Source organism: Fibroporia radiculosa (genome assembly GCF_000313525.1).
Source record: "Fibroporia radiculosa TFFH 294 genomic supercontigs, scaffold5756, whole genome shotgun sequence".
Taxonomy (NCBI): domain Eukaryota; kingdom Fungi; phylum Basidiomycota; class Agaricomycetes; order Polyporales; family Fibroporiaceae; genus Fibroporia; species Fibroporia radiculosa.
The window spans coordinates 148523-168614 of record NW_012133427.1 but is presented as its reverse complement, the minus strand read 5'-3'; the positions used below and the strand labels follow the sequence as shown (position 1 = coordinate 168614).

The 20092-nt window shown below is 49.0% G+C and overlaps 6 protein-coding genes across 6 annotated transcripts; 2 read left to right on the top strand and 4 right to left on the bottom strand.

Moving 5' to 3' along the window:
• Positions 1-233: 233 nt before the first annotated feature.
• FIBRA_06013 (uncharacterized protein) lies at positions 234-5209 on the top strand (the record flags this gene model as incomplete). The annotated part of the gene is made up of 28 exons (XM_012327756.1): positions 234-443; positions 506-514; positions 575-583; positions 635-729; positions 787-819; positions 876-1097; positions 1158-1250; positions 1312-1559; positions 1616-1782; positions 1833-1898; positions 1950-2021; positions 2074-2116; positions 2168-2205; positions 2255-2301; positions 2359-2424; positions 2478-2530; positions 2579-2658; positions 2716-2895; positions 2951-2971; positions 3022-3100; positions 3152-3165; positions 3216-3359; positions 3409-3689; positions 3745-3925; positions 4480-4727; positions 4777-4838; positions 4890-4958; positions 5010-5209. The coding sequence occupies 28 exons, from the start codon at positions 234-236 to the stop codon at positions 5207-5209; spliced, it is 3030 nt and encodes a 1009-aa protein (XP_012183146.1).
• Positions 5210-5263: 54 nt separating this feature from the next.
• FIBRA_06012 (uncharacterized protein) lies at positions 5264-8552 on the bottom strand (the record flags this gene model as incomplete). Its single annotated transcript, XM_012327755.1, has 15 exons — positions 5264-5764; positions 5817-6112; positions 6172-6274; positions 6326-6391; positions 6468-6533; positions 6586-6675; positions 6722-6768; positions 6823-7027; positions 7081-7319; positions 7397-7561; positions 7613-7745; positions 7797-7904; positions 7968-8098; positions 8159-8198; positions 8250-8552. 15 exons carry the CDS (start codon positions 8550-8552, stop codon positions 5264-5266), a joined length of 2493 nt encoding a protein of 830 aa, XP_012183145.1.
• A 365-nt stretch (positions 8553-8917) lies between these two features.
• Positions 8918-10026, bottom strand: FIBRA_06011 (uncharacterized protein; the record flags this gene model as incomplete). The annotated part of the gene is made up of 7 exons (XM_012327754.1): positions 8918-8942; positions 8992-9150; positions 9201-9325; positions 9380-9549; positions 9612-9723; positions 9779-9790; positions 9847-10026. 7 exons carry the CDS (start codon positions 10024-10026, stop codon positions 8918-8920), a joined length of 783 nt encoding a protein of 260 aa, XP_012183144.1.
• Positions 10027-10284: 258 nt separating this feature from the next.
• Positions 10285-11431, top strand: FIBRA_06010 (uncharacterized protein; the record flags this gene model as incomplete). The annotated part of the gene is made up of 3 exons (XM_012327753.1): positions 10285-10541; positions 10600-11206; positions 11261-11431. The coding sequence occupies 3 exons, from the start codon at positions 10285-10287 to the stop codon at positions 11429-11431; spliced, it is 1035 nt and encodes a 344-aa protein (XP_012183143.1).
• Positions 11432-12042: 611 nt separating this feature from the next.
• FIBRA_06009 (uncharacterized protein) lies at positions 12043-15278 on the bottom strand (the record flags this gene model as incomplete). Its single annotated transcript, XM_012327752.1, has 5 exons — positions 12043-12192; positions 12246-12362; positions 12417-12623; positions 14481-15120; positions 15175-15278. The coding sequence occupies 5 exons, from the start codon at positions 15276-15278 to the stop codon at positions 12043-12045; spliced, it is 1218 nt and encodes a 405-aa protein (XP_012183142.1).
• A 1781-nt stretch (positions 15279-17059) lies between these two features.
• FIBRA_06008 (uncharacterized protein) lies at positions 17060-18920 on the bottom strand (the record flags this gene model as incomplete). The annotated part of the gene is made up of 5 exons (XM_012327751.1): positions 17060-17895; positions 17949-18116; positions 18179-18666; positions 18717-18800; positions 18886-18920. The coding sequence occupies 5 exons, from the start codon at positions 18918-18920 to the stop codon at positions 17060-17062; spliced, it is 1611 nt and encodes a 536-aa protein (XP_012183141.1).
• Positions 18921-20092: the final 1172 nt, after the last annotated feature.

Below are 20092 nucleotides of genomic sequence, written 5' to 3'. Positions count from 1 at the left end.
GGGAAGAACAATATGCGATGTTGTATTACTCACATATTCCAAAGGTTACGATCGGGACTACTCTGGAGACTCAAATGTCTGGAAGAGGACAGCTTGAAAGTTGAGGACAGCAGAGAAAAGTGTGCGTGACAGCACGTCGCGACTTGTCACACCGCGATCCACTGCAACACACGCGGTGTTACGCGTCGAAATGGTGCAGTCTTCGACTCCTTAGACAACGTAGTGTGTTCGGAATGCCCCCCAAAAATGCTGCCCAAGGTAGTACGGCATCTAAGAAGCGAAAGAAAATGCCAGCAGCCAACAATCAAGACGTACACTCTAGAACAGCTGAAACAGATGCGAAGAGGCCTCGCATGGCGCGAGCTGCTGGTAAGAACTCGGGGAATGAGGAGGGAAAGGAGAAGCAGATAATGTCGCTGGATTGGCCTGAATATTTTGACACTGTATGTCTTGAATCACCCAAAGTAGCTCGGTTTTTTTTGACTGTCTCACTGGGAATATGTAGCTTTTCAAGGTAGGCGGTATGATACAGTAGGTGACTCAAAGCTAAATATAAGTCCTCGTTGGGATCCAGATTTTCAAGGTATAGCTTCCATCCCAACTCTGGAGTGCGGAATTAACACTCGTTGAATAGGCACTAAATACAGTCCTCGCCTTCTGCTCATCTCGGAAGAGCTTTGCGATAACATTTCCTGTTGTCCGCCAATCTGTTGAAGGTCTTCTTAAGCGGTGAGTTTGATGTCCTCCTAGACTGACACGTGCTCAAGACAATTACGGCCTTTGCAGGCCCTTGGAGTTGGCCAAAGTGGCGGAACTGAAGTACGCTATATGATTGAAGATACAAGGGGTAAATCATGCTCACGGTTCATGTCTAGAGCACTGTTGCCGGAGGTGGTCAAATTTGCATATATTCCTCGAACTGAGCTGCGCATTCACGCCGAGTCTCGAACTCGTCGTGAAGGCTCTCCAGATTTCGCAGCTTTCAGCAATGGTCATGCCTCAAGTTCTCAAGTCGGTGATGGAGCGGACGAAGATGAGCACGTCCTTGTACTTGACCTTATAGAAAATTCCAGAGGGAAGAAGAGTTCGAATTCCGGGTACGCCCCGTTACCCCCAATATTGATGCGTTTTTTTTTCTTCTCACAATATTGTACTAGGTTTGCATACAGCCTTCCACCAGCACTATCTCCGGAAGCAACCAAAAAATTGATTACTAAGAGAAACGATCGTTTTGTGCAGGCGGTGAATGAGTATGCTCTCATCTCACAAGTGAAATACAATGCACTCGTATACTCATCTATAGCCACGCAGGCTTCTTGAGGCCACTCCGAAAACCGAGGATCCAATAGTATTGCTACAGGCTGCTGCTCGCGATCACATACCTGTGGACCCATCCGCTAGACACTTGCTAGGTCCATCGCAACCAGCTCGCAAGACTATCCCCAGTTCCTATGACCGTCCCTCCGTCAACGCAGTGATAGACGAAATAATGGCGCAAGATTGGTACTCTGACCAAATAGTGGACAGAAGGACTGTTGATGCTAAGGATGGAGTTATCGGTAGGTCATCAGACTAACTCCGTTAAATACTCTATTCAATTGTCTGTCAATCATAGGTTGCTTGAATTCTCCTCTGTCCAATAGTATACAGCAAGCCCTCTGTGATGCCCGGAAGATTACTTCTCTATACACTCATCAAGTCGCCGCAATAAATTTTCTTTCTCGAGGAAAGAGTGTTATTGTATCAACTAGCACTGCTTCAGGGAAGAGTGTCATCTACCAGGTAGATAGCGCGTATAAAGCGTGTAGGTCTCGCTGAAGTGTCCTCTGAAGGTGCCTTTGTTGCGGTTCTTGGAAGACGATCCGAACTCAACGGCGATATTTATCTATCCAACAAAGGTCTGGTGCTCTTCGAAATTGAATATTTCAATCTCACGTTCGCGGTCACAGGCACTCGCCCAGGACCAAAAGTTAGCGTTGGAGCAGCTTCTTTGCTCGTGCCCTGGTCTGGAGCATACGAAGGTAGCATCCACAGCCGTTCAATGGTCTGTACTCTCATGCCTTGGTCACACAGGTTTTCACTTACGATGGGGATACTCCACAAGACCAAAGGGCAGGTAAGTTCAGGGCAATTCTGTATATCGAGAAGTTTATGAGTTTTGCCTTAGGAATCCGCGAGTCGGCATCGGTCATATTCACAAATTTCGTACGCATTGGATCATGTTAGGCAATGTATAGGCTCACCAGTCGCATAGGATATGCTCCACACGTCTATTTTGCCGCATGAGGATCTCTGGCGCAGGTGGGTTCTCTTGCGTGTCTAGTTCACTGTATTCTCTAAGAAATGCTTACCTCTTAGATTCCTAAAAAACCTCAAGTTGGTAGCCGTTGATGAGCTTCATTATTACTACAATATCTTTGGAAGGTTGGCGTAGCTGCTGTTTCTGAGGGCATCTCGCTAATTAGCTATAATTACAGTCATGTAGCACAGGTCATGAGACGCTTTCGTAGAGTGTGTGCAGCAATTGGCAGTATGTTGGTTGAAGCCACTGCACCATCTATCACTGATACTTCAATAGACAGACGGACTTGTTTTGTTTCATGTAGTGCGACAATCGCTAATCCGCGACAACACATGCAAAACATCTTTGGCATCGAGGTCAGTCGGAGCGGGAATTATGTGGACTCTCGAAACGCCACTGATTCGATGATGCAGGATATCGATGAAGTTACTGAAGATGGGGCTCCTTCTGGTCGAAAGGATTTCTTAATCTGGAGAGCTCCATTAACGGACCCGACAGACGAAAAGTCCAGTCGATTGTCCCCGATGTCCGAAGCCACTAAACTAATGCGGCTCCTGATGGCAAGAGGCATTCGCGTCATCCTGTTTTGCAAGGTGAATGTATTGATGCAATCTGCTGCCAAAACATAGATATTAACAAGGATCTCAGATACGCAAGTCATGCGAGTTGGTTCGTGTCGCAGACTACTACACAGTTGTTAGTTTATCAACAACTTTTAGGCGATGAAAACATTAAGAGCAGAGCTCACTGCAGATGGTTGTCTTGACATTCTAGAAAAGGTCATGGCGTATCGAGGCGGTATGTTCTTTATCCTTCTGTTGGATTTATGCAAGTTGAATCTTCTGTCAGGATATTCACAACAGGTATGATCCGTCCTTCGTGAGCGCTATTTTCTACTAAGGCGGCCTGAAAGGATCGACGTCGTATCGAGAAAGAAGCATTTTCAGGCAATCTGCTCGGAATTGTGGCGACCAATGCACTGGAATTAGGAGTGGACATAGGTGTCCTTGATGCTGTTCTTATGCTTGGATTTCCCATGGGCGGCGTTGCTAGCTTTGTATGTGGTAATTCTGTCTGTGAGACTCGTTCCGCTGAACCGTTCATAGCGTCAACAAGCTGGCCGAGCAGGACGCCGAGCACGAGACGCTCTAGCAGTCTTCGTGGCTGATACGCTCCCAGTCGATCTACATTACGTGAATGCGCCCAATGACTTGTACGACAAGCCCATTAGCGATCTCGTGATTGACCTCGACAGCAAAGTCATTCTGGAGGCCCACCTTCAATGCGCAGCTCATGAATTGCCGTTGGCCTTTGAAGATGAAGTTTACTTCGGACCGTATATGAAAGAGATTTGCGAAACACGTCTCGTGAAAGACCGTGAAGGCTGGTAAGGTTGCCGCCTGCTACAACCATGGACATCTCGTTATGTAATTGCACTATAGGTTCAACCCCCATCCGAAGAGTTTGCCCTTTCCAGCCAAGCACATAAGTCTTCGAGGAGCCCAAGAGGACAAGTACGAATTGATAGACATCACAAGGCTTGGAAAGCCAGGAGGCCATGCCCAGATTCTGGAGCAGATCGAAGTCTCTCGTGCCCTGTTTGAAATATATGAGGGTGGCGTGGTGTGTAACGATGATTTATCATCCATAGCGATATATCTGAGACTCGGCTAGTTCATTCATCAAGGCCTGACATTTATCGCAAGTGTATCAATGGGGTCTTCAGAAGACAATACTTAATATGCACCCAGGTTAAAGAAGTAAGTCACGATTCTAAAATGGCGAGACTGCTCAGGTCCGATGTGAATTGGATTACTGAACCAAGGTACTAAATAGAAATGTCTGCGAATGTAGCCCAAATTCTAATCACATATGATAGGGATTTCACCAATGTGGATGCTGCCCAAACATATCGTATCCGTGAGATCAGAGAATCACCGCTGCATGCATACTATGGCCGTAAGTTTTATGAGGTCTTCGTTTCATAATTGACATTGACTTCGTCCCATATCCAGGTATTGAACTGACGACACTGGTTTATGGTATGCTGATTCCACTGATTGAATTACCACTACGCTCACATGTTATGTGTCTGGGAGGATTTTACAAAATCAGGCACGTGAAATTACCGATGACCTCAGTATTGAATCTCAACTGGAAGTTCAACTAGGAACAAGGCGATCATCGATGCTGTCGATTTGGATACGCCACCCTGGGAACGTGAAAGCACTGGGATGTGGATCGACGTGCCAAAGCGGACCCTGAACCTAATGCGAGACTCGGGCATCAACCCAGCCGAAGCAATCCATTCTGCTGAACATGCGATCTTGAATCGATTCGCGCTGGCAACGGATCTCCGAACTGAGTGCAAGGTGGCAGAGAAAGAATATAAGTCGAAGGAATCACAACGAAAGCGACCTGCACGGTGAATACTATTTCATATGCTATACATACAGACACTAAAATACCAATAGTCTCATATTTTACGAACCCACGGGAAAAAACAGCGGCGTTGCTACGAGAGTTTTTGATCACGGTGAGATCAAATGCGATGCGCTGACCAGTTCCCTTACACTGATGCCTTCAGTGTCTGATATTCTAACGGACGCCTTAAACAGAGTAGAGGCATGCGAATGCGAAGAAGGCTGTGTCGAATGTACGCATCAGTATTCGCTTTCGGAGCATGCACTTATCGTAGACACAACAGGCATAGATAGCCCGCTGTGTAAAGAAGGCAATGAGGTATCATCCAAAGCCGGGGCTCTTATCGTTCTGAAAGCTATTTTGGGTCGCCCTATGGACGCGGAGCTCATACCAGAGTATCCATTGGATCTCAATACATATGATACAGTGGTTGAAGCTCCACCTGTTCGTACCGCCGACGGGGTCCAGGTCGAAAAGGCATAATTATGTCCCGGCGATGAGGTAGTCCAAGGAGACAGACGCTACATTAGAACAATGTTATGCAAGTGGATCGAAGTCCCCCCAGTCATCCTTAGAGAGCTGTTTCGCTGAGCCACTACTTGGCCATGTAGATTGTACAGGTCTCGACGGCACCAGTGTACTAGTCATGCTGGGCGGCGAAGCAAATATCGGAGGTGTTGTCATTGAGGTCATTGGGGGCGTTGGCGTCAGAGTGATGTTGTAGTTAGGGACTTGCGTTTGGCTTATAGAGGTCATAGGTGGCTGCGGTGAGGATTGCATTGGTTGTATCATGATGGATGAACCGAATGTTGAAGAGCGTGGTTGTGTTGCGAGAGGAGTCGAGTCGAATGATGGAGCGAAGGTAGCAGAATTGATGGACGTCGATGAGAGAGGCACTGCGCCCAGTCGTGTTGGACGCCCGAGCGAACTTTTCGTGGTGCGCGCATTGGATAGTCGAGGAGATGATAGCAATGACTGTGCTTGCTGCTGCGGTAGAGGGATCGGAGGAGATGCGGAAGGACTCTGTATTGCAGGTGACTATCGTAACGTCAAAATCACGTCTTCCTGCACCAATGCTTTCATGACTTACAGTGGCTTCATTGGTGAATATGCTGCCCCAAACATCATCTTCATAGTTTTTAGAAGGATCAAGGACGGTATCTGCCTTCACGGTAGCTATGACCGCCCCGCCGTTATTGCTGCTGACTAGTGTCTCGAAATCCATCGTGCCCGCATTAGAATCTCCTGTGAGACCATTGGCCGACGCTATAGATCGATCCTCAATTCTTTGAGAGTCACGTAGATACTGATCGTGTTCCTTCTCAACTCGGTCACCCAATTTACGGATCACTTCCATGAACCGCTTAAATTGTGAGACCGTTAATACTGGGAATTAACGCTGATTGTCAACAAGATCCAAGATTCGACATGTCATGAAATCTTACGAGGACCCATTGACATCGCCCAGAGCTGAGGTAAAACCAGCGTCGCAACGGCTTCTCGATCAACCTTCATACCCGTAGCCTCTTGTACAGCTAGTGTCGCCATCTAGTGGGTTTGTCACAATTCTGTACGTGAACAGAGGGAAATCGGCCATACAGTCACAGCAGGCTCCTTGGTCCGAATCTTAGAGAGCAAGGGAACCAGTTTTTGTGTCAAACTTGTCTTCAGGCAATTATACAGTAAGTTTCAAATAAATCAGAAACATTGACATTAGACATGCCTGATCCAGTGTCTTCACCATAGAGAGAAATGTGACCAAAGTGGCTACTTTGACCGACAATATTCGAGTCTTCGTAAAAACAAGCTACAGGAATTATCAGCCTGCTTACTTGCTGAAAGGACACAATAGCCCATACCGCAACACGAGGGAAGAGCACTCCCTGAACCTCTGCGTAGTCAATAGTCTCGCATAGATCAGGTACTGCCTTGAGTGCACGTTCTTGGACCTGTCAAGTATTAGCTAAGCCACTCAACGTAGTTCAAACATCTCACTGTGCCATGTTCCGATTCTAGTGCGTTGTACACTAGAGGAAGAACGTCTGGAGAAGAAAGCGTGAGCATTTCAGGGCGACTCATAGTGAAAAGCTACGCACGTTCGCGGAATACCACCTTCTCAGTTTTATCCTGCAGCATCTGCAGGTTGTCTAGAAGCGTCAACATATTTTGAGGGGGCTCCTTGATAGCAAAGAGTGGTTTCAGGCTTGGTAGAACAAGGGTGGCGAATTGGCTAGAAGACAGAATCTGCGAGATAGCGAAAATATTCGGTAAAATATACGGTAATAGCTGTGTGTCTTTCATCTAATATGGATATTATATATTGTTCAGGAGTTGGAGAATAGAAAGAGACTCACCTCCTCTAGTAATGATGGCAAGACCTTCCGCGTGCGAAGTCCTTCGGAGAACTTCCCAAGAACGCTTACCAAACCTTTCATAAATGAGATCTTCTCTTCCCGCGATTTTGCGGCAAAGTTAGATCGATCAAGGAAGTTCAGCGTCGATATTGGCAACGATGAAAAGAATGAATGTGAAGGGAGTGAACTCGGCGACGGCCTATTTTGCGGTTGTCGGGTAATAAGAGAACTAAGGAGACCTGCGGTGATAACCGAAGATCAGCACAAGGCAATGTAATCGACCGCAGAAACTCGCCTCTCAAGTCGTGATCCAGACGGTCCATGCCCGGGAGTGGCTTGCCAGCGTTATCACGCAGAGCACTAATACTACCATGGTTTCTGAATGGCGGATTGCCTTTGCAATGCACTGCATATATAAGGCATCCTAGTGAATATATATCTGATGCAGGATCGAGGACCTCGTCTAGGGCATACTCAGGAGCTACGAGAGAATAAGTAAGGTCCAAATGCTGTGCATATATATCCCACATACCCATGTAATCAAATGACCGCTGTGTATACGGGGAGACACGCCCGTCGAAGGTAGGAAACTCCCACCGAGTGGACCCACCACCTGGCGCCGAGAGGGGGATAGTCAGGCCAAGGCCAGAGATTTTCCAGTCGCCCTGTATCATAAATAAGCTCTTAAATCCCAGTGGGATAATAAGGACACTAACAGCGCCGTTTATCAATATGCTTTCAGGGAGCAGATTGGTGTGGATGGTACGTGCGGACGTGTGCAAGAACGAAAGCCCCTTGCAGATCTGCAGGATCCCCTTTTGTATCTGACATTGAGAAGGCGCATAAGTACATGAGGAACGTCACCCACAATTAATTATGTTACCAACTTCGACTTCGTCCAACTCGACCAGCGGGGTATACTGATAGGAGCCTGGAATGGACAAGTACAGTGACGACAGCACAGGCTCAGTGGCGAATATCAGTTCGTTGCGCGTCTCTTCCAGAGGCTCCACCATTTCTGACTCGATGCATATGCGCGATGAGGAACATACTTATTCATGTGCAATGGAAAACTCACCCAAGATACAGGGGTGTCGTAGCCGGCTCAGCGCGGACGCCTATGATCGTCGCGTGAACTCCCTACCATACAAGATATAACGGCTTCGTACCTCGGCCTTCAACACCTCGATTATTCTCTCTTTCGATGCAGGCCCTATCTTCTCCATCTCCGTGTTGCGCTTGTCCGCGCTCCAGACAGAAACACGCTTATACGTGACCTTGTGCGTCGCCGGTTGCACGCGCCAGGGGCCGACATTGAATGGAGGCGAGGTTGCGGGTCCGGGGAGCGAGCTGGATGAAGGACCAGATGGTGTAGGTGTTCCCGTGCGGCTTATAATGGAGGGTCCGCCGCCGAGATTATAATTCTGAGATATGTTCGTGCGCGCGAAGAACGAAGATGCCACCGCGAACATGGTGGCTGCAAGCAAAGTGCCGCGGGCTCAGCCGGAGACTCCTGGATAGCCAGATACAACAGGAGTAGGGGCGTTTTCAGCGCGGAGCAGGTCGTCGGCACAGAAAGGCCAGATGCGCAGCGTGAAGCACAAAGTTATGCACGTACGCTAGCAGGACTGGTCGCCATCAAGACTGCCCTGATTTATATTACGTAACGAGCGCCTCGAGACTGGTGGCAGATTTCACAAAATAAATATAAGGCATAACACAGTGGAAGCTAATGTACAGGTATGCCCATTACTACTCATACTCACTTCAAAGATAATTCAAAGATGACCACAACGGAAGCTGCGAAAATACAAGCCAACTCTACAGCAGGGTGGTATCAGAAGAACTTCATTTTGGATACCCTAGAAGACACTGAGCCTAGGATGTGCAGGTTAGCACGAACGGACATACCTGATGCGAATAAATACTCCCACAAATGTCAGGATGGGGCAGACTATATACGCTATGATACGCAGGAAGTGCCAGCTGTGCGTCGTCACCCAGTCAGACCATGCACCACCGAGATGGGCCGTAAACAACAGCATTGGGAGCAAAAAATACCCGGACAAGCTGCAGAGCCGCGTTAGACTACATGACTCGCACATCGACACCACACCTACCGGTGATATTTCCAAACCAGTTTGGCCTGGGGGTTACCCCCGAAAAGGCGACCACCAAACCAAACACTTCCTCCCCCTATAAATGCTTGTGTAATGATCCAGCTAATGGTAATATATCCACATGTCTGACGCTCATGATCAGTACGACGCGAACTACGTGGTACTCAACTTCAGCTCACACCGTGCCACGTCGTAGCATGAGGAGCACTGTGGATAGTCTTGTTTAACCACATAGCGGACGTACCAATGCTGATGGCTGGCAAGCCGGCACCCAACATAATTCTTTGGTGGCGGCGGAACCCCAATACTTTCGAGGTAGGCTTCGAAGTGGGCTGCAGCGTCAAAATACCTTTTGCCATGCAATGCGTATTAGGAAGTCCATGACAGGTTGGGTAACAGAGAGACACATACCAAACACGAAAAAGGCAATTGCCGTACTCTGCAGAACAGGATGCCAAAAAAACCATCCCAAACCGAACGGTTCGTTGGCGAAGACGATCGCCCAGGTTACGAGTGTGAAAATCTAGGGCCCGAGCTAGTATGAGACACAAAGGAACGTTACTGAGATCAAAACGTACACCAGTAGCAACCTTCACGTAAAGTAATATAAGTGTTCTATATCACAGCGATGCGAGCGAGCACGCACCAATACTGTCATCTGTGCAGCCGCATCTCCAATACGCTCTTCTGGCTTCCCTATCTCGTCTACAGCAGCCTCCTGTGTATGCTCGAAATCTACGTTTAGGGGCACGTCTTCGGCGTTGCCGGGGTCGTTGTCCAATCTAGCGTCGTGGGTGGGCGTGGATGGCAGGGTGATAGCACTCATGATACCAATTCTGTACGAAGGCGATAAGGGGAGTTGGTGAGGACTGGCAGAAGGCGCCGAGGACGAGCCATAACGCTGTCGAGCACTGGCATGACGAACTTGCTCAGGTGGCGGACAGTATGCGGCTCCAGCCGGCTAGCCGACGGACATTCCCGGTGCTAGCCCCGTGGGGAGGATCTCGATCTAATCGGTTTCCACGCTGGGTGGCTCGACCCTTGCATCCGAGCCGTCTCGCTTCGTCTCGTCACCCAACCCAGGATGAGAGCCACTCCTCGTCTTCTGCGCGCTGTCGCCTCTCTGCCCCCATCACGAGCTTCCAGCATCAGCTTCATTGGTCTCGGTCGCATGGGCTCAGAGATGGCGTACAATCTCTTTTCCCGAACCCTTGCTGAGAGCGGTGGTAGTGCGCGTTTCGTCGTCTGCGATGCACGCCAGGTCGTCTCCGAGTCGTTCGTCGCAAATTTCGAAAAACAATTCCCCGGGTCGCGAGTAGACGTCGTAAGCTGCCCTGAAGAGTGAGCATCGTCCCGTTCTCTCTCTATATGCGGAATTAGACGAGCAGACGATTGATAGGGCGCTGGTCGCGTCACAGACGGTGGTCACGATGCTGCCATCCTCGCCGCACGTGCGCAACGTATATTTGGAGTCTGGAGGAATCGTCCCAGCTCTTTTGAGCCTGCCTCAGGAGGCAGTCCAATCCACGTTATGCATAGACTCAACGACTCTAGACGTGGAGGTTGCACGCGCAGTCGCACAGGACATCAGCATGACTGGCGCAAAGATTGTAGATGCTCCCGTGTCCGGAGGCGTCACTGGCGCCAAAGCTGGCACCTTGAGTTTCCTGGTGGGCGGTACACAAGGAGCGTTTGACTCGGCGAAACCAACACTATCGAATATGGGCAAGAAGATAATTCACTGCGGTCCATCCGGCTCCGGATTGGCGGCGAAGATATGCAACAATTTGGTGCTTGGGGTTCATCAAATCGTCGTCGCGGAAGCAATGTTGCTTGGGCAGAAGTTGGGACTGGGTGCACAGGTTCTGGCATCAGTAATAAACAGCTCTACAGGAGCTTGCTGGGCCAGTTCCGTCAATAATCCCGTTCCTGGTTCCATCCCGGATAAATCCCCGCCGTGCGAGCGCGATTTTGAAGGCGGGTTCGCAACAAGTCTCATGCTGAAAGTGCGTGCTACTCTTCCATCGGCGTTCAAGCAGTTGTCTGACGACTGATCTTAGGACATGGGCCTGGCAAAGGATATCGCGAATTCTGCGAAAACCCCACTACCTCTAGGATCCGCAGCTGAGCAAATATACTCAGATGTCATTCAACACGATCCCGACCTGGCGAATAAGGATTTCTCGTCAGTCTACAGATACCTGCGCCTTGCGAATAATCAGACTCAGTGAATGTTCGTAAATTTGTGAATCTGTATCGTTCCAATAATCTCGTGAGCGTTGATATCATATCTCCTGCATCAAGCCGATTTTATTCACCTTTTTGGACTTGTGCTCTTGCAGTGGACAATATACCATGTACAATTTTGAGCGCGTAAATAGTAGGATAGGAGTTGTAAATACCGACAGACATTTTTTCCTACCATGCAGTTAGTGCCCAAGGTGCCGGCCCCAACGCAACAGATGCCTAAACCCACGTGGGCGAAATGAGTGATGGGCAGTTATCCCCGATCATTTTCAAGTTTTAAGTTCCCTTTCATCACGAAGAACATTTGCTTTGTATCATCCAATCAGCCCTTTCATGTTATTGCGGGCCGTACGAAATTTGTTTGCGCGCCGCTCAGGCTATGGCGCAGCTTCCATCGAATCCTACTGGTTCACCCTCTCAACGAGATGCGCTTGTATCCTAGTGTTGAGTGGCCTGTAGACCCAATTATCGTATAGGATGATGACGTGTAAACCCACGAAATCTCTGGCATCGAGAATGGTTGAACGACTCGGACGCTCCGATAAAAGTTATAAAGCAAAAGTACAGCACAGATATGATGAAACGCAAAACAATCTCAAACACCTTGCATATCGATAGCCAATACAGCGTGTATGCTGCCTGATGAGATGCGCTGAACGCTATGCAAGACCAAGCGTTCGAACGTGATTGGGCCAACGCCGATTTCCCACTTGTTAGAGGAGTTCGGTTGCGTTGGATGAGTCTCCTAAGGAGATTGTGAGTCTTCCGTAGGTTTCTGCTAGAGCATTAGCCGCCTACCATGAGATTTTTCATGGCTTTGGCAATGCGAAAGACCACTTCACGCCTAGTATTCTTTCGGATCCATATCTGGGGGTCATAGGTATAATACGGACGGTCGTCACGCCCGGATGGCCACTGGAGACTCGTTCGTTAGATCTTAGATAATTCGCTTTCGCAAACAGGACGTACCAGCACCCGGAACGAAGGTCGTTGAGGCCCACACCAGTCCGAGAATACTTGACTCTCCGGGTCATCTGGCTCCAGCTTCGCACTCTCTGAGAGAATACGAGCAAGCTTGACACCGAGGTGTCCGTTGGTGTAAAACTTGACTTCCGGACTTGGAGTTAGCTTGTTTCCTCTCCGAGGTGAATAAACTCCAAGTGGCACCGGGAGATGCTAAGGTGCTTCATCAGAATTGGGCAAAGCAATCGGAAAGTTTACCATGCCTGCGCATGTCCCAACTCGAAATAACCCACCATCGTCCTAAGGCGTTAGAACCCTTCGGCGTAGTATTCGCAGAGAACCAGCAGGACACACCACTTGCTTCAAAGCGGCTGTGGACTATGGAGCAGCGACGCCATATTTATAGCAAGGAACCTGTTGTATGCAATACCGTCGAACATCCAGATTTCTCTCTCGAATACCCAGGTAGTACGCTTAGATCTGCAACGCGCAATATCTGCAGTCAGCATATGAGGATATCGAATGAGTCATCAGACGCCCGAGCATTGCGCACTCAACATCACTTATCGTGCGTCTGCCGGCAAGACATATAATACTCATTCAACAGCGCCATATAGATGACATGACCATATGAACTCGGGGCGAACGCACAAATATCTTGCAATTCAGACCTTCACTGAAATATTTCCGATCGCCAGGGGATATTCGTGTGTTGCGTCATGATTTTGATCGGAAGAGTACTGTGTCCATTTTCAAATGATCGCTGATATCTATTCATCCGGTGACTACATTATATGATCATGTGTATATAGTGCTCACCTCTCACTTATAGCTGACCACCGTAGCTGCAGTCGCTGTGGCAAAGACGAGATATCGACGAGACATTGCGCAGTCTATATCGTATCCGCTCCGAAGCATGACAAGAACGTGCCCTCAGGTTGTTACTAATATCCGCCAAGGAGAGTGGCAGGGCGGCGGGATATCCAGTAGTCGACTAAGGAGCAGATAAATCATATCTGGAAAGAAAGACACCACAATTGTCGTTAGATGGCTCTTGTGATGTGCAAGGGTCGATCGTTTGCGTCCAGCGCTAGTACTGAACTTGAAGTGCTGAAGTCGCATATTCGAAGAGAATGATCAAATTGACCGAAGGTCTAGCATGAGCCCTTCTTACCCAACACCGAAAAAAAACACCTTGATGCCAGAAACGAGTCGTTAACTTGTCGCTCTTGATCGGTCTTGACCACACCATATCGTCATGCTGCGAACGCCGCCAAGCTCGTTTGTAGCTCGTGCAGTAGCCTTCCGGAATCCGCTGTCCCTATGGTCACGGTTGCCCTATGGTATCAAAATGCATGACTCGGATGAGTCACACGATCGGCTCGCGCCCATCAATAAACACGTCAAATTGATGTTCGAGTACAGATACTTCCTTCAACCTTCGCTCTCGCAGGCTTTGGATATCGGTATCTGATCTTCACCTTGCTGTGCTACTCGGAATGCTCTCTTTATCGAGAGGACCCATGGCTACAGCTAGAATTGACGGAGAGCTTGGGAGGTTGTTGTGACGAGAACATGAGTGGAGAGGCGTGGTTCAGACGTTAAATCTGTGTTAATTCGGCCGCGCTCCTTGCTTACTCCACTGCTGCACAAGTCCCAACTACTACATAACTCTCGTTCTCAAGCTTTCCAAGCCTGTGGACTGTACACCAGAGAGCGGCCCCATCGATAGGAAGATGGTCGCTGTTGACCTGAGGGCGACTGAAGGCGGCAGGGAATTTGGTGAGCAATGTCGAATCGTTTTTGACTAGTTCAGTCTGATTTCATGTCCTGATAGGAATAACCAAGCTTCTTTGAAAACCGTGTACGGCCAACAATGATATTATCATTACCAACGATGACGTCCGAATCCATGAGTCACGTCAAGGACACGTTAGTTATAATACAATATGCCGGTGATGATCGCGCTATCCTAACATCTTAGTAGTCGAACAGGCTGTCTGAGAAACAGAACCATCCTCTATACCTCGTCAAGAGAATATCTTCCGATGGTCCTGGTACTAGGCGCACCATTCGACGGCGCCCAAAAATTGCCATTAGTCTCCCTCCCTTCCCCTTCCCCTTGTCTTGGCTTAGCTTCTGCAAGTCGCTCTCGGCATTGAGAATCTTCTTCTGCAGACGTGCTAATTCTTCTTGGTATTCCTCGATCTCCTGTCTATGTGCAGCGTCCTTTCCCTGGAGCTCTGCACCCATTCTCAAGCGTAACTCCCTCATTTGCCCCTGATGCTTCTCCGCTTGCCTCTCAAGCTCTGATCGCAGCTCAGTTCCCGCCTCCGTTTGAGGAACTGATTTGTGCTCTTCGACCAGCTCTTGCTGCATCTGGAGGACCTGTGGTACTCGGTCAAGGAGTGCCTCTAATATGCCTCTTGCAGATGACGCTGATGGGCTATAGAGTCGAGCCATCTGTGCTCCATGCGCAATCGCATCTTTGAAGAACAGCGGCTTGCTCGCGAGCTCGTTTTCTCTTGCTTCACCTACTCCAACATCCACATCGTCCCACATCGTAGTTACAATCAGGACGTTTGCCATTGCTCTTGGTCCACATATTTTTGTGAACAATCGGAAGTTCTCTCGTGCGATTCCGCCCATCCGAGTGTCGGAAATACGGTGCATGTAGATCACCCCAGATATCTTCTTCCCTTTCTCGTACCTGCGGTTATGATCAAGTCCCTCGTAGACGCTACACAAGCGCGAAATTACTGACGCTTTTTCCAAGAATACCGCGATGTCGTTTAGGATATCCGCTTGTGATCGGTACGTGTCATCAAATCCGGGTGTATCGACCATAACCACTTTCTGCCCCTTCATCTGACAGAAAGCCAATTGGACTTGTTCCGTGCATGACTGCAAGCTGGTCCCAATCTTAAGGTTAGAGTCACATACTGCGTTAATGAACTGGGAGTAGCCCGTATCCTTCGTCAGTACAGATACTGTATAGTCGACTGGCTATTTTCTCCTAACCGTTGTCTTTCCGGCTCCAGTAGGTCCCGTCACCCTGTTCATGTCAGTTGAGTATGGTCAGGCAGCAACTAAGCATGGCAATATGACCTACGCGATGAGTATTGGGGATCTGCCAGAGACATTTGAAGAGATCATCTTGTGGGTTGTAAGAGAGCCGCGGTATGTTGCGAGCCACTGTTTTATTCGGTACACTGCAGATTGGGTTTGGATAACAGGTCCTGTTGTAGCAATCATGGACCGTCCTCCGTCGGCTGACATTGAAGATCACCTTATTGCGTTTCCACATGACCATCTTTATCTGACCTCATGTCGCGCTGTGAATTTTGTATGGATGCGGAAATTGAACTTATTTGAAAGTGCAAATTCGAATAATAGGGCAAATGACACCGACTCGAATCGAAATCTCGTATCTCCCCGGAGCTCAAGCGCTCAATTTCCGTACTTATTCTCGAGTTCTCCACCTATTTCATCGATCTTGCCCAGATAATTACACGCGGATCATGAACATCTCCAAATCCACAGTTATACGAACATTCATGTCCACAAAGTCTGCACCCAGATTTTCTGGATGCGCTGAAAAGTCTTTGCCAGAGATGGTCGACGGTTAAGCCAGGCCACGATGTCGATGCATGTCCTATACCTTGTGAGCTGTTTCCGATCCCCATATCCTAAACATATATGACCCTCCGAAGTGTGTTGCCATTCCTCTTCGCCTCATGCTGTGATATGTCGCAATCATCCTGGTTCCCTCGGATGCCAGCATTTATGGCTTTATGGTATTGACGGGGAGGTCTGACGGTATGTCTGAGTCCTGTTTTAAACCAGTATCGGAACGAATAGTAGGATGATGCTGATGTTATGATCCGCAGCGGTCCTACGCATAGTCTAGTAGCTTGAATTTCCTGCCCGCGAAGACGGGTAAATTTGGCGCAGAAAGATTTTTTTGCATGGCTCACTCATCAATAGGATCGACTTGAGCGAGCACAATACGATCTATAAGGGATTCGATTGGCAGAAGTGTACGTGCAACGAGTCACCGCGTGGTCTCAAGTACTGAGCGCGATCACCAGGTGGATAGCGTCTCATGCTAGTAGCCACGAGCGACCCATGTATGAAAAATTGTCACTGCGTTCAGGCAAGAGGGATATGACTACGTGTGAATGCTAGCTCAAGTCGGCTGCACATAGGACTCAAACGGGCTATTGAAGTGTAAGCTGAGAGTCACGCACAAACCTTACTATGAGCAACTAACTTCTGTCGTCCACGCTTTCGCTAATAACATCAGTGTGCGCGATTGCTGTATGTCTTTCTCGTCGTCCTCGTCATCAATCGTCTTGGGTCTGCAAGAGGTGGAAGGACTCCTCGACTGAGCACCATCTGACGAAGAGATCGGGCGAGAGAAAGGTATTCGAACCGGTTCATAGAATCCGCCACCAGTAAGGAACGAGGGTCAGATTGAAGGCTCAGGAGGCGGCGTTCCTTTCCGATAGCATGAAGCTTGCGATATCCGCACGACCCAGGCAAGATACATCATGGTGGAGTAGCTGTGCGAACAATATGCGAAGACCTAGGACACGTCGATTATGTACAACATCCTATAACTGATAGCTTGAAAACCTCGATAAAGTTTACATGATGCAGCACCAGCTGAAACATCCTGATCCTGAATCATCGTGCTTAGGCCTCTGTTCTATCTGGCCATCCTGCCACTCTTTCTCTATCTGCTGCTTCCCCTTGACGTACGGCTGCCTTTCAACGCCCGGCTGCTCTTTCTTAACGTGTTGCTGCTGTTCCTCGACGTGCTGCTGCCCTTCAACACATGGCTGCTCTTTCTTTGCGTGCTGCTGCTCTTCCTCGATGCGCCGCTCCTCCTCCACGCGCCGCTGCTCTTCCTCGACGCGCCGCTGCTCTTCCTCGACGCGCCGCTGCTCTTTCTCGGCATGCCGCTGCTCCTCCTCCACGCGCCGCTTCTCTTCCTCAACGCGCCGCTGCTCTTCCTCGATGCGCTGCTGCTCTTCTTCTCTCAGGCGCCGCTGCTCTTCTTCTCTCAGGCGCCGCTGCTCTTCCTCGACATGCTGCTGCTCTTCCTTGACGCGCCGTTGCTCTTCTCTCATGCGCCGCCGCTCTTTCTCAGCATGCTGCTGCTCTTCCTCAACGCGCCGCCGCTTTTCCTTAACGCGCTGCTGCTCTTCCTTGACGCACCGTTTCTCTTCCTCGACACGCCGTTGCTCTTCTGCGCGTTGCTGCTCTTCCTTGCATTGTCTCTCCTCCAGTCGTTGCTGTGCTTTCACCCGTTCTCGCTCTTGTTCCTGCCGCCGCTCTCCATCCTCTCGCTGTCGCTCTTCCATGCATCGCTGCTCTTCCTGCTCCCGATGTCGCTCTTTCAATTTCCGCTCCTCCTCCAGATATTGATCTTCTCTCAACAACCGCAGACTGTCCTCAAAATTATCTGGAGTGTTGTATGCTGTATGAATGTCCACTTATACTAGTGTTCATAGAAGGAAAACGTGAACTTACCAATGGATGGTGCTGTATTACCGCGAGAACCCAGGGTATCCTTCTCGCTTTGGATCTTTTGGATCTTCATCTGGAGTATCCCGTATTGTGTCTGAAAATCTTCTAAGATGTTGCTAATTGTCTCTTGCTTGCTAGGCGTCCCCCGGCGGTCTCCTTCCTTGCTTATCTCTTTGCTCAGTATCGTTTCCATATCCGTATATAGCGCCTTGCACGCCGTCGATGTAATTCACGACGGTGTGCTTTATGCTGCTCGCTAGACAATCTCTTGCGCTCCATGTCCAACACTTCCAGCTGCTTCTTGTACTCCCTTTCCTCTTGATTCAGCGCAAAGAAGAGTTGCATACCAGCGTCAGTCTCGGGAATCGACTTGTGCTGATCAACCAATTCCTCCTGCACTCGGAGGACCTTCGGCATTTTCCCTAATGTATCAAGGAGTATCTTTCGCGCGGATGCTTGTGTATTGTCATGGCGGTACAATGAGGCGCCACGGTCCATCGCATCCCGGAAGAAGTTGGTTCTCAGTTGCTCTTCTCTAGCAGCTTCCACAGCTTGATTACCCTTCGTCCACATCGTAGTCACTATAGCCGCGTTCTTCATCGCCGCGTCTCCACAGATCTTGCGAAACAGTCGAAAGTTCTCGCGCCCAGTCCCGGACATCCGATTATCCGAGATGCGATATGTGAAGATCATCGCGGCCACCGTCGTCTTCTTTTCATACCTATAGAGCGATTAGAGTTTCCTGCAAAGAAATCGGGTATAACTACTTACTGTTCCTTGAGAAAGTTTGCGATTTGGTTCAATACGTCTGCTAGAGGCCTTTCCGTGTCGTCAAATCCGGGTGTGTCGACAATACTAATTGTTTGATCATCAAGTGTGAATGTACTTGACTGTATTTCGGTTGTGCAAGACACTAGCTCATGCCCGACTCCGAACCCACCATTGCTGACTAGGTTTGCAAACTGAGTTGGTCATTTTGATAAGATCAGCAGACCCAGAGAACAAATAGAACTTTTCCGATACTCGCCGTCGATTTTCCACTACCAGTAGCACCCGTTATGCTACAAATCCCGCTTTGACATTCAGAAGCAGGTGATAGCTTCGACGACGTACAAAATAATTGGGTTTGTCTCAGGTCTTGAATTAGCCGTAGTTGCAATGGGGCTGAGGCTGTTGTTCATATTGACGAGAATCGTTCAAGTTAACGTTGGTGACCGTTGTTTATGCGTGCAGCGATATATGACCCGAAGCCCCTCGGACGTGTGTCGTGTCGTCCTTAGCCTCATCAAGGTAGTCTCGTAAGGCTTTCCCCATCAATCGTGCATGCTCAAGTTCACATTCTCGTGGTGGCCAAACCCTGCAATGGTGCAGCTGTGTGCGATCACCTTAAGGATACGGTGAGCCATCACGTACATCTAGTGGATCACACGTAGCATACACGCGGCTGAAGAACATGAGAAAGTTAGCGATGCGCAACTCATGGCAAGAGATCGAAGGCGAGAAGCCCAAGGGAATCAACTCACGTCTGCAAATGTTCCATCATTCCCGCATTAACAATTTATTTACACTCTGCATGTACCCTGTGGTATGGAGTATAAACCCTGGAATAAAAATAAAAAAATGTTCCATCATTGCTAGCGTTGGATGCAAATGAATCCACTTGTCACGCGTAACCGTTACGGCCCCACTGAGTGAGCAACGTAGCATTTAGCAGAAGCATAATCTCGTCGTAGCATGACAGCACATTTCTACATCAAGTTGGACATAGCTTTGAAGCAGGCAGAAATCCGATGGGCTGAGTAGACGCAGCAGAACAGGTAGCCTGGTTGACTGTGAGCAGTGGTGGCCGGACCATGTCTGGTTTGAACGCTGCTCCACTTTCTTGCAACGCATCAGACACCTTGTCCTGCTCCAGTCAACAGATAATGGGCTTTTGCTCATGACACGACCAGGAGCCACACTACATCCTATCTTGTAGTGCTCCTCCTTCCAAAATGATGCAAGAGTCTGGAGACAGAATCATGTTTGACGCGGAAAGTCACCGTGTCCGAATCCGTGCGCGTGAATGGGCAGCATTGATGTAAGCACATTCTTTCAAATAGGGACTGACGATGGCGACTGCCAGGTGCGAAGCCATGATATGCGAC